At 41.5% G+C, this 13,523-nt stretch overlaps 2 protein-coding genes across 2 annotated transcripts; both read left to right on the forward strand.

Moving 5' to 3' along the window:
- The first annotated feature begins 2,396 nt into the window (after positions 1 to 2,396).
- Positions 2,397 to 3,146, forward strand: LOC107510237 (ferritin heavy chain-like). Its single transcript, XM_036226813.1, has one exon. It carries the CDS (start codon positions 2,455 to 2,457, stop codon positions 3,034 to 3,036), a length of 582 nt encoding a protein of 193 aa, XP_036082706.1. The 5' UTR covers positions 2,397 to 2,454; the 3' UTR covers positions 3,037 to 3,146.
- Positions 3,147 to 11,473: 8,327 nt separating this feature from the next.
- On the forward strand, positions 11,474 to 12,025 carry LOC107510239 (ferritin heavy chain-like). The gene has a single exon (XM_036226814.1). The coding sequence runs from the start codon at positions 11,474 to 11,476 to the stop codon at positions 12,023 to 12,025; it is 552 nt and encodes a 183-aa protein (XP_036082707.1).
- Positions 12,026 to 13,523: the final 1,498 nt, after the last annotated feature.

A 13,523-nucleotide genomic window follows, 5' to 3' on the forward strand; every position in this document is an offset into this window, starting at 1 on the left:
ATTAGCCTTTCTATTTAGCTATTTATTTATTGTTGAAAACATACAGAGTGCTGCTAAATTTGCTACTATACAGTAGCCAGGGTTTTGTATCTGCTGAGACTGAGGAACACACACTTGTTCAGCTTGTAGGCTATGTTACAAACAAATAATATAAACCATAAAACCAAAGTGATAAGCAATTGTCATATAAAATTACTCAGAAAGAAAGCTTACTCTACATACCTTTAGAAGAATCTTAAATAATTATACAAACCTTCTTAATAGCAATTTGACACAATATTAAGAAAACACTGAAACAACATTCACAGATGTCATCATATTGTGCAATAATTAATTACTATAGTTTGATTGTTAAATAAGAGCACCTTTTCCAACCCATAAAAATATTTTAAAAGTGAGATGATTTCATAAGACATAAAGGTAGTTTTGGTCTTATAGAAAGATTTCAGCATTTAACATGCTCAGGGCCTTATATATTTCCTAGTTCAAAAGAGGCATGCCTTACTTTGGCAATCCAGATGCTGTATCTTCTTTCTGAGACTAAACATTTTAAGTATGGTCAAAGCTGCCATGTAGTAAAAGATCTCAACTAAGATGAATATTAAAAATACCTCTAGTGAGAATAAAAGAAAAGGAAGAGAAAAATAAAATAAAGTTTGTCCATAGTTAGTAAAAAGGAAAGGGCGAGACAGGAATGGTATAATCATATTCACTAAAATTATTAGTAAATGTAAAATTGATAGGTTTTAAAATTAAGAGACTAAAAGTGATTCTCCGACTTCAGGGTGCACCTACATCACCTGGACTTATTGTTAAAGCATAAATTGCTAGTTTTACCTGAAAGTCTCTGATTCAGAAGGCCTGAGGTGAGGCCTGATAATCTGTATTTTTAGCAAGTTTATAGGCAATGCTGATGCTATAGGTTAGGGGACCACACTTTAAGAACTACTGGACTAGAGCAAGGCTACCAACACTTTCAAACCAACTACTCCAAATAGCAGAGGAGAATAAGCAACCACTGTCTTGATGTGAATCCTTTCTCTATCACTTATCAAATGAGAGACCTTAACCAAGGTACTTGATTGCTCCATGAATTTTCCATTCTGTTCTACAATATATCCTTTTTTTTTTTCATAAAAAAATATATACTCCCTTAATCTTTCTAGTAAAACTGTAATTCCTAGGGTAGGGTACAAATCTTCAAACTCCATGTCACACTAAAATCACAAGGAGACTTGAGAAAATACTGATGGTTGATACCCATCTCCAGAGACTTTAATTTATTAAATATAGGGTTACCTTGGGAATAGGTATTTCTAATTAACAATAGTTGGTATAGTTATAAAATTATATAATATAAATCAGTGAAAATATATACGCCAAGGCTATGTGCATATACATGGAGAAATAAGTATCCCCCAAAAAACAACTTGTAGAAAATAATCGTATAACACAGTAAAACAGTTCTGTAAAGATTAAACACATCTGAAACAATTACACATGCACAGATGGTAAAAATTCGAAAAATGGACAAGAAATATAAACTATACCCTCAAAGTAATAGTGACTGCACAGGAGAGAGGGGTTTGAAGGATGTAATTGAATAGAAAAACAAAAGAAACTTCTGTTCAAAACATATTTAATTTCTTAAAAACATGCTCTGGAGCAAGTGTGGAAAATATTGACATCAAATAAGTAAGAGTGGGAGTTAGAAAATTTTCTCTACTATAGCTGGCCCCTGAGAGCTCCCCTTCCATTTGGTCTTTAAGCTTCTTGTTTCCGAATTCCGGGATGTAGTCTCTAGGTTAGACTTGTGCCTGTCCTCCTCCTTAACACGCTTCCACTGTTTCCCTCTTTCCCATCTGGCAGTAGCACTCTCTTCTTCTGGTGGGTCTTGAAGGATAGATAGATAGATGGCTTGGTTCACTGCTCTTCCTCCTGGCAGAGCTGTTTATAAATGATCCTGAGTGAGTCCCAACTTTGTCAACACATTTCCCTCTTGAAAGTCAAAGGTGCAGCTCCCTTTGTGAACCCATCCTGTCCGCCATCAGTCTTAATTTGACTTGCCGAAGGAGACCTTAGAGGGCAGATAAAGTTCTAGCGAAACAGAAATATCATTGGAAAACTGAAAACTCATTAAGATGTCAGGCGCTCAGGGCAGACTCTCCCTGCCCCACCCAGGCTCCGATGGAACCTGAACACGTCCATGACACGCGGCCCGCTCAGACTCCCCTCCTCCCCCTCCCGCCACGACGCTGGAGTAACGGCGTTCCTCTTCCGGCCCGTTTCAGAGCTAACGGCCAGCGCGGCCTACTACCTCAGCACGTCTTCTCTGGCCTCACTGGTCGCCCACCCCTGGGACGCCCAGAGGCCCCGCATCCGCTGCCGCCCACCCAGCAGCTCCTGCTTCCCGGCTACCTTGGGCTTCTGCCCCCCGCGCCAGCGCCGCCAACCATGACGACCCCGCCGCCGCCGCCGCCGCCGCCGTCGCCATCGCCGTCGCTGTGTGTGCGCCAGAACTACCAGCCCGACTGTGAGGCCGCCATCAACAACCAGGTCAACCTGGTGCTCTACGCCTCCTACGTGTACGAGGCCATGGCCTTCCACTTCGACCGCGAGGACGCGGCCCTGAAGCACTTCGGCCAGTTTTTCCTGCGGCAGTCGAGCAAGGAGGCCGAGTCCGCGGAGAAGCTGATGTGGCTGCAGAACCAGCGTGGAGGCCGCATCCGCCTGCGCAACATCAGGAAACCTGAGCAACAGGAATGGGAGAATGGCCTGCGGGCCATGGAGTGCGCCTTGACCCTGGAGAAGCGCGTGATCCAGGGCCTGCTTGATCTGCACCAGCTGGCCACCGACAAGAATGACGCCCACCTGTGCGACTTCCTGAGGCGTCACTACCTGCACGAGAAGGTGAAGTTCATCAAAGAGTTGGGGGACCATGTCACCAACCTGCGCAAGATGGGGTCCCTGGAAGCTGGCCTGGCAGACTACCTCTTTGACAAGCTCACCCTGGGTGACAGAGGCAAGAAGAACTGAGCCTGGACTGCCTTTCCCCATAGCCACGACTTCCGGTGGCGGCCAAGCCGAGCATTCATCTTGCGGTATTGCCCTTGCAAATATTCACAAGTTTTTTCTTCCAATAAAGTTACTGGTTCCTAAATAAATAAAGGTCTCTGCTTTATCGGTGTGCGCAGAACCCTCACCTTTGAAGTTTTAAGCAGGTGTCCAGGAGTCTCTCCTCCGACTCGTGCCTCAGTCACCCCCATGCAGCTCGGGATCTCCGTGGATGGAGGGAGGAGGTATTCCGTGGGACCCTGGAAAACACAAAATCAATCGTCCCCCTACAAACAATGTGGTAGATTGGGGTGCGGTGAGGTAGGTGGTCAGGGGCCCTGGGGAATGTGGGTGCTTGTGCATAGTAAAGGTATAAGAATGTAGTAGGGAATTCATGATACTGGCTGCCCCTAAGGAAGAAGTGAAGGATGGGATTGGACAGGATTAAAATAAAAGGCGTCTTCCAGTTTTGCCTGAAACAGTTTAGCTCATGAAATGATGCAAATGTTAGTTTGTCGCTGCTGGGCAGCGACATGAAGGCTTTGGAAGTCTGAATAGTAGAGTGCCTCTTTGATAAGCCCACCCTGGGAAACAGTAATAATGGGCAATGAGCCTCAGGTTGACTTTCCCATAGACATGGGAGTGACATCCTAGGTCACCATGCTGAACATGCTTATTGCCCCGACAATACATCCAAATACAGGTTTTTGTTTTCCTTTCCATGGTACTCTTTTTTTTTTCTCCTACTCCGGAATCATGGTAGGAAAAACACCCAAATTACCTCATTAGAAGGGTTGAATAAAGATAAGGTCAAGGCCGAAGGTCAAATTTCTGCTATTGAATATTAAGTAGAATAACTCCTCCTCCACCCCACCCCCCCCCCCAATGTTAAGTCAGTGACTCACTGCTTTGACCAATGCAGAGGGTGGGGGAGACTTGAAGCTGGGAAACCAGTTAGGAGATATTATAGCTGGTCCAGGTGAGAGGCCATGGTGGCCTGACTGAGGAACTCAAGAGCTGTAGACAAATTCCAGATGGATTGGACGAGTTGACAAGATTTCCTTATGGACCAGGGGTGAGGATGGGAAAATGGGGGATTAATCTAGGATCTAGTGTTCAGTCTCAAACACCGGGTTGGTGGTAGTGCTATTTATCAATCTGGGGATGTTTGCAGAGGGTACAGCTGGGTAGATGGGTGGGTAAGGCATGTCCTGTAAAATCTGAGATGCCCGTTAGATGTCCAAGTGGAAATGTCATGCGGGTAGCCAGGAGAATGAATCTGGCGCTCAGGTGGGATCTCGGGTCTGGAAATACTCATAGGGGAGACATCAACTATAGAGGGCGTTGAGGTCATGGGACCAGATGAGCTCAGCAGAATGAGAGCATAGACAGAGCATGGCCCAGCCAGCTCCAAGCCCAGGGCAGCTAATGTTAGAGGATGGGTTGAGGCGTTGGAGTAGCAGGGAGCTGCTGGTCCCACTTGGGCCGTGGCCTCATTCCAGAATGTGACCACCTGTGTCTGCTCAGAGTGTACCTCAAAACCAGCCTGTTCCTAACCTCAGCGTGCCCTCCAGTTTCTCCTTGCACGATGTGGAGAAGAGGTAGCTTATTACCTTGTCTTCGTGGCTATAGGTAGAAAGAAATTATTTCTCAGTAAAAAGATTTCCCAAGAAAATGATAGACCTGCTGCTCTAGGTTGTTGTTGTTGTTTTCTTTTTCTTTCACTTCATATTGAAAGACACACCCAGGCTGTCAAGTAAAGGGATGGGAAAAGATATTTCATGGAAATGGAGACAACGACAACAAAGCCGGGTAGCAATACTTATACCAGACAAAATAGACTTTACAACACAAGCTATGACACTGGATAAAGAAGGACCCAGTCATCCCACTTCTGGTTATTTATCCAAAGAAGCCCAAAATAATACTCCGAAGGGACATGCGAATCCATACGTTGATTGCAGCATCATTTACAATATATGTAAACATTTGCAATACCCAATATAAGGAGGCAAACTGGGTGTCCATCGGTAGACGCATGGATAAAGAAGAGCAGCCACATATACACAATGGAATATTGTTCAGCCATCTACAATAAATAAATAATAAAGAAAAGAATGAAATCTTTACATCTGCGACAACATGGATAGACACAGAGGGTATCGTGCTGAGTGGAATAAGTCAGACAGAGAAAGACAAATGCCACTTGACTTCACTTAATCTAAAAAAGGAATCTAAAAAAAAACAACAACAAGATAAAGAAAACAGAAAAACACTCATAGATACAGAGAGCACTTTGACCGTTGCCAGATGGGAGAGGGTTTGGGGGCTCCGTGAAAAAGGGGGAGGGATTAAGAAGTACAAATTGACAGTTATAAAATAGTCATGGACATTTGAAAAAAAAACTTGTATCTTTAAGTGACAATGTTATTTTGCGTTATGGAGACTGGAATTTACTTCTAGTTCTGCCACTAGCTATATGGCTTTAGGCTATTTAGTTACCCTGTTGGATCTTGGTTTCCTAATGTGTAAAATGGGACCACTAATGCTTGTCAATTTTACTTATATAAACGGTCCCATTTGATAGACTTGCTATTCTGAAGTCCAAGAGAGACAGAGTTTGTTCACAGCTCAGTGCCTGCCAGATGGTAGATAGGTCCTCCTTACCTCTTCTAATCCTAAATTTAACAAGGGTGTGAAAGATGCGTACTTAAAATTATAAAACATTGGTGAAAGAAATTGAAAATGACAAGCCAATGTATAGATATTCTATGCACATAAAATGTCCATATTATCCCAAACCACATACAACTTCATTGCAATCCCTATCAAAGTTCCAATGGCATATTTCACAGAAATAGGAAAAACAATCCTAAAATTTATATGGAACCACAAAGAACTCAACTAGCCAAAGCAATCTTGATGAAGAAAAACAAAGCTGGAGGTGCCACAATTCCTGATTTCAAACTGTATTACAAACCTGGCATAAAAACAGACACATTGATCAATGGAACAGAACAGAGAGGTGAGAAACAACCCAATGCATATATGGTCAATTAATTTATGACAACAGAGGTAAGAATATGAAATGAGAAAGGAAAGTCTCTTCAATAAATGGTGCTGGAAAAATGGACAATCACATGGAAAGGAATGAAATCAGACTTCTATCTTACATCATATACGAACATCAACACAAATTGGATTAAAAACTTGAACATAAGACCTGAAATCATAAAATTTCTAGAAGATAACAGACAGTAAAACCTTTGACAATCATCTTGGAGATGATTTTTTGAATTTGACACCAAAAGCAAAGACAACGACAACGACAACTACAACAACAACAACAAAACGTGGAACTATATCAAACTAAAAAGTTTCCACACAGCAAAAGAAACCATCACCAAAATGAAAAGGTGACCTACAGAATGGGAGAAAATATTTGTAAATTGCATATTAGATAAGGGGTTAATATCCAAAATAAATAAAGAACTCTTACAACTAAACAGCAAACAAACATAAACAATTCAGTTAAAAAGTGGATAGAGGAACTGAATAGATATTGCTCGAAAGAAGACATCCAAATGGTCAACAGGTACATGAAAAGATGTTCAACATAACTATTCGTCAAGGAAATGCAAATCGAAACTACAATGAGACATCACCTCACATAGCTAGAATGGCTATCATCAAAAAGACAAGAAATAACAAATGACGGTGAGGAGGCAGAGAAAAGGGAACTCTTGTGCACTGTGGATGGGAATGTAATTGGTGCAGCCACTATGGAAAACAGTATGGAGGTTCCTCAAAAATAAATACGATTACCATATATTCATTATAAATACTACTATGAACTACCAAATATACTATGAACTATTATTCATATAAATAGAACTACCAGAAGTGGATTCCAGCATTCCACTTCTGGGTGTATACCCAACAGAAATGAAATAACTATCTTAAAAAGATACCTGCACTGTCATGTGCACTGCAACATTATTTACAATAGCCAAGACATGAAAACAAGTGTCTATCAATGGATGAATGGATAAAGAATACGTTGTAAATATGTTACAATGAAATATTATTCAGCCGTACAAAAGAAGAAAATCCTGCTAATTGTGACAACATGGATGGACCTTGAGGGCATTATGCTAAATGAGCTGTCACACGAAGAGAGACAAATATTGTATGATTTCCCTTAAATGTGGAATCTTAAAAAAACTGAAGTCATAGTTACAGAGAACAGATTGGTGGTTGCTAGAAGTGGGGTGAGGAGTGGGGGAAATGGGTGAAGGTGGCCAAAAGGTAGAAATGTCCAGTTATAAGATAAATAAGTTCTGGGAATGTAATGTATAGCATGGTGACTATGTTAACCATAATATATATTTGGAAGTTTACTAAGAGAACAGATTTTAAAAGTTCTCATCACAAGAGTACAAATTTTGTAACTACGTTGAGATAATTAATGTTAACTGAACATTATTTCATGTGGAGATTATTTCATTATACATATATCAGATTGTTATGTTGTAAACCTTGGACTAGTACAATGTTAAATACCAATTAGGTCTCAAAACTGGAAAAAAAAATCTTGCTTAAAAAAAATTGTGTTGGTTAAGGCAGATTGCCCTCCCTACTGTGGGTGAGCCTCATTTAATCGCTTGAAGACCTGAACAGAACAATAAGGCTGACCTCCCTTGAGTAAAAGGAAATTCCTCTTGCCTGACTGCCTTCCATCTGGAACACTGGCTTTTTGTTTTGTTTTGTTTTGCTTTGTTTTCATACTTAAACTGAAATATAAGCTCTTCCTGGTTCTCAAGCCTGTTGGCCTTTGAACTGGACCTACATCATTATCAACTCTCCTGGGGCTCCGGTTTGCAGATCTTTGAGACTTGTCAGCCTCCATAATTATATGATCTAATTTCTTATAATAAATCTCTTCATATCTATACCTACAGCTATAGCTACGTACCTCCTATTGGTTCTGTTTCTCTGGAGAACCATGACTAATACAAATACTGACCACAAATATTTAATTTTATGGTCCTATACTCATATTTTTAAAGACATGATCTGCTCTGAAGTTTTCTCATTCTGTGTTTGTATTTAGTTTTATATTCCTCATTCTCGAAAAACTGGAAAGAATGCTATTGTTTATATATATGTATATTTCCCGGCTCATGCTTGTTTGTTGGTTTTCACTTAGAAAAGTTGGATTTAAGTCTTAGGTTTATCTTAGTTATAATATATATTATACCATTACATATTTTCCTAGGAGGTGATAATGAGGGATGAAATATCTAAGAAACACTACCCTCACCTTTAGTTCACATATAAGCATTCGGCATTATTATTTTAAATATTCGTAGAGTAAAATTGTAGGAATAAATTAATTATTAAATAATCTTAGTAATATAACAAGAAAACATTCTACAAAATCAAGACCTCTTTTATTTAAATAGATTTTTTACAGTGAAATCTACAGTGGAATTTCCCAAGGACAGTTTGAAAGTCTAGAATTATATTGAGACTAAACACTGGTGTTAAGCAAATATGGAAAACAATATTATCTCATTGAGAAACTGATCATGAAAATAGGAAGACTCTGGTGAGAAAATCCCAGCCAAATGAGGTTAAATTTGAAAGGAAAGAATCTCCTTCTCTTCAGACTTTCATATGGTTGAGTGTTGTTTGCTGACAAATCTCCCATTTCGGACCACGATAGCATCCTATGATCTTTTTGATAGTGTAGGAGGAGATAAGTTAGAAAAAAAAATTTAAATGTCTGATGCTTAAAATTTTATGTAATTTTACTTTTTAATTAGCAAATTTAATGAATATTATTGGTTAGATATGTGACTAATTATAATTGAAAAACATCATTCTATGATTTTTTCATATGAATAAACCTACAACCCATGAAAAAAATGTCCTTGAAAATCACATGTACTGATCTTTGGTACAGACTCTATAGACGTTGTGGCTGAGGTCCCTCCTCTCAGATTAGGAGACAGAATCTTGAACAAGATTTAAAATATCTTACCCCCTGCCCCCACCTTGACTTATTTCACTTCTCTTTGACATATTGACTGAAATTCTACCAATAAGATTATTTGGTTAACAAAGATATTACTTTGAGACCATAGATCCTTCTAGAAGGATTGTGCCTATCAGTGATTTACACACGAATGTGAATTTGTTCCAAACGACTTTCACAAAAGCTTAGCTTAGGTGATGACTTACACTAAAGGAGTGGAATTTGATAAGAAGGAAAGGGAAAAAATGGAAAGAATTCTGAGCGATTGGAGATGAAGAGTAAACTAAAGAGAGTTTACTCTCAGCAGTGTGTTTAGGGTAGTAGGAATACCCTAGTGGACCTTGTCTCCAAGATTTGAAGAATATGTAGGATAGGCAAAAAGGGAGTATGTCAAAACCAAACTACTTAGAATTGGTTCAAATTCCATGCTAGAAAGCAGACCTTCCTATGTAAATGGGCCTCTCTAAGATTTTTTTTATAAGATATCCAGTACATTGTCTATCTTATATCTGGCTATAAGAATTACTTCATTAATAAAATATGCTTTGATAAAAAAAAAGAAATTGATCATGTCATCCTTATCCATCTCCGGTGTGTGATGCTATCATTAAAACAAACTTGATAGACATTGTTGTTAATTTATTTCTTTAAAGAATCAACAATTAATGCCTCTAAACTCTTTAGATAAGTTTATACTGTGATTTGATCCTTTACCTTCTTCATAAACACTGATTATAAAATAATATAAAGTTCCAAAGAGGAATTGACTCAAAAACAAGGTACATTAATCAAAGCCATGGGAATATATATATATGTCTGACTTTTATTTGAAAGCATCCATTAGCTTTTTAATAAAATAGACTAAGGGTTGAATTTTATTTTTCTACTAGGAACGATACATTTTCAAGGTTCTCTGGCCCCTTGCAAAGACCTTTAAGCTGGCCAAAGCAAAAATTTTCTCTGCCGCGCTGGCCCCCTGAGAGCTCCCCTTCCATTTGGTCTTGAAGCTTCTTGTTTCCGAATTCCGGGATGTAGTCTCCAGGTTAGACTTGTGCCTGTCCTCCTCCTTGACACGCTTCCACTGTTTCCATCTTTCCCATCTGGCAGTAGCACTCTCTTCTTCTGGTGGGTCTTAAAGGATAGATAGATAGATGGCTTGGTTCACTGCTCTTCCTCCTGGTAGAGCTGTTTATAAATGATCCTGAGTGAGTGAGTCCCAACTTTGTCAACACATTTCCCTCTTGAAAGTCAAAGGTGCAGCTCCCTTTGTGAACCCATCCTGTCCGCCATCAGTCTTAATTTGACTTGCCGAAGGTGACAGAGCTCCTCCAGAAGTTCTTTTTCACATCTTAAATAACCACGTCTTTTCTGCTCATTCCCTTGGGACCTGTCATCTTGACCAGAAACCTACCTCTGTCACTCCATTTTGTACCTTAAGAACGGAGACCACATTTGATTCTTCTGTGTTTCTCCAGAGTCAAACACAGGGTCCGACATATATCTGGAGTATATAAATGGTTGTTGAATTGATGCACAAGTGAATTCATTATAAATACCTAGATTGGTCTTATCTCTTCCACCATAATATCCTTGAATTGTGAGAAATATTTTTTTCTTTTTAATTTCCATATATATGTATGCAATATCTTGTATTTACTTGCTTGGGACAGTAAGTGGGGAAAGATGGAAGTTTCCTATTTGTTTTTGTTTTGGTCTGCGAAAGATGGAGAAGTGGAAAGAATCACCGAGACTTTGGAGGTGAGGCTCTGCCATCAGAGAAGTGTGAACTTGATCAGGAATAGAAGGAGAAAAACAGAGATCCCTGGAGTTAATAAGGTCTAGGAACTGAGTGAGGAGGTCATCAGAACTGTCACTGGTATGGACGTTGAAGTCATTCCAATAAAGCTTTGTGATAGTAAAATATAACCAGTGATACCGCAAAAGCACTGTATTTAACGAATCAACCACGTTAGGACAATATTTAAATAAGTTCCCCAAAGAAATCATGCAGGTGACTAAATCAAAGTGGTTGCACCTATATTCATGAATAACATTGAAAAATATTATATATGCCAGACACTCAGCACTGAGCCCCGCTGTTCGCCCAGGCTCGGATGGAACCTGGAAGACGCGGACGGCGCCGGCCCCCTCGGACCCCCTCCTGCCCTCACATCGCCTCAAGCAAACACTGCTGGGTAAGTAACCGTCACTTCCGGTTTACCTCACAGCCCGCGGACCGGCAGCTGAGCCCGACTTCGTCCGGCCGCCCTGGTCGCCTACTCCTGGGACGCCCCGAGGCCCCGCCGCCGCAGCCCGCTCCACAGCCCCAGCTTCCTCACTGCGTGGGCCGTGGTGTCTGCGTCGCCCGCACTGCCAACCATGACCACCGTGCCGCCGTCGTGTGCGCGCCAGAACTACCACCCCGACTGTGAGGCCGCCGTCAACAAGCAGATCAACCTGGAGCTCTACGCCTCCTACGTGTACGAGGCCATGGCCTTCTACTTCGACCGCGAGGACGCGGCCCTGAAGCACGTCGTCCAGTTCTTCCAGCAGCAGTCCAGCAAGGAGACGGAGTACGCCCAAAGGCTCATGTGGCTGCACAACCAGCGCGGGGCCCACCTGCGTCTGCGCGACATCACCAGGCCTGACATGCACGGCTGGCACGACCGGGTGAGGGTCATGGAGTGCGCCTTGCACCTGGCGATGGACGTGAACCAGAGCCTGCTCAATCTGCACTGGCTGGCCACTGAGAAGAAGGATGCCCACCTGTGTGACTTCCTGAGGCATCACTACCTGGATGAGCAAGTGAAGTTCATCAAAGAGTTGGGAGACCATATCACCAACCTGCGCAAGATGGGAGCCCCAGAATCCGGCCTGGCCGAGTACCTCTTTGACAAGCTCACCCTGGGTGACAATGGCAAGAAGAACTGAGCCTGGACTGCCTTCCCCATGGCCATGGGCGACTTTCCCTGGTCACCGTGCCGAGCCTTTATATTGCAATATTGCCCTTGCGAAATCTTCAATTAAGCCTTCAAGTTTTGCCATTTCTCCCAATAAAGTTATTGATTCCTTAATAAATAAAGGTCTCTGGTGAATTGGTATGTGCAGAGCCCTCACCTTTTAGGCTTTAGAACAGATATCAAGGACTCTCTCCAGCCACCCATGCCCCATCCCCATGCAGCTCGGTATCTCCATGGACGGAGGGAGAAGGAATTGCGTGGGACCCTGGAAAACACAAAATTAACCTTCCCCTTATAAACAATGTGGTGTATGGGGATGGGGTGAGGTGGGTTGTCACCATGCTGGACATGCGTGTTGCCCTTACAAAACGTCTAAATACAGTTTTTGGCCTCAATTGTGCCCTTTCTTCCATTAAGGTAACATGATGCCCCAACCCCAAATTACCTCAATAGAAGGACTGAAAAATTTCAGGCCAAGGCTAAAGGTCAAGTTTCTGATACTGCATATTAAGTAGAATAAATTCCCCTGAATGTTGTCGGTGACTCACTACTTCGAATAATGTAGAGGGTGGGGGAGAGTTGAAGCTGGGAGACCAGTTATGAGATCTCGTAGTTGTTCCAGATGAGAGACAATGCTGGCTTGAACTACGGTGGTGACTGAGGAAATGAAGAGACATAGACAAATTCCAGATGGATTGGACGAGCTGACGAGATTTGCATATGGACCAGAGGTGAAGAATGAGAAATGGGGAAAAATAATCTAGGTTCTGGTGTTTGGACTTAAACACCTTGGTTGATGGTAGAGCTATTTATTCATTTGGGGATTTTTGGCCAGGGGCATATCTGAGGTAGAAGGGTGGGAATGGCATGACGGGTAAAATCCGAGGTGCCTATTGGACGGCCAAGTGGAACTATCATGCAGAGAGCTATAAAAAAAATGAATCTGAAGCTCAAGTGGGATGTCAGGTTTAGAAATATACATAGGAAGGCATTGTGACTGGTAGGCTTACCAGAGAGATTATAGAGAGAGCATGGCACAGCCATCCCCATTAGAGGATGGGTTGAGGTGCTGGAACACCCAGAGAGCTGCTGTCCCCACCTGGACAGTGACCTTATTCCAGACTGTGGCCACTTTATGCACGCTTTCAGTGTATCCCCAAATCAGCCTGTTGCTGACTTCGTTGTGGCCTCTGGTTTCTTCTTTCAGGTCGTGACGATTTATCCCTTCTTCTTGTCTTCATGGCTAAGTATAGAAAGAAATTATTTCCCAGTAAAAAAGCAGATTTCCAAAGGAAATGATGGACATGTATTTGTATGTTTTTCTTTTTTATGTTCCCCTTTTAAAACTCTGCCTCTTTCTCAGTTCATTCTCTAACTAGATGAAATCTTCACCCATATAATCTCTAGTGCTATGTATGTCTGAGAAAAATACTCAATGACATTGTGTTCCTTCTGTCATGTGTGGGTTA

Source organism: Rousettus aegyptiacus, unplaced genomic scaffold (assembly GCF_014176215.1).
Source record: "Rousettus aegyptiacus isolate mRouAeg1 unplaced genomic scaffold, mRouAeg1.p scaffold_m13_p_9, whole genome shotgun sequence".
Classification (NCBI taxonomy): Eukaryota; Metazoa; Chordata; class Mammalia; order Chiroptera; family Pteropodidae; genus Rousettus; species Rousettus aegyptiacus.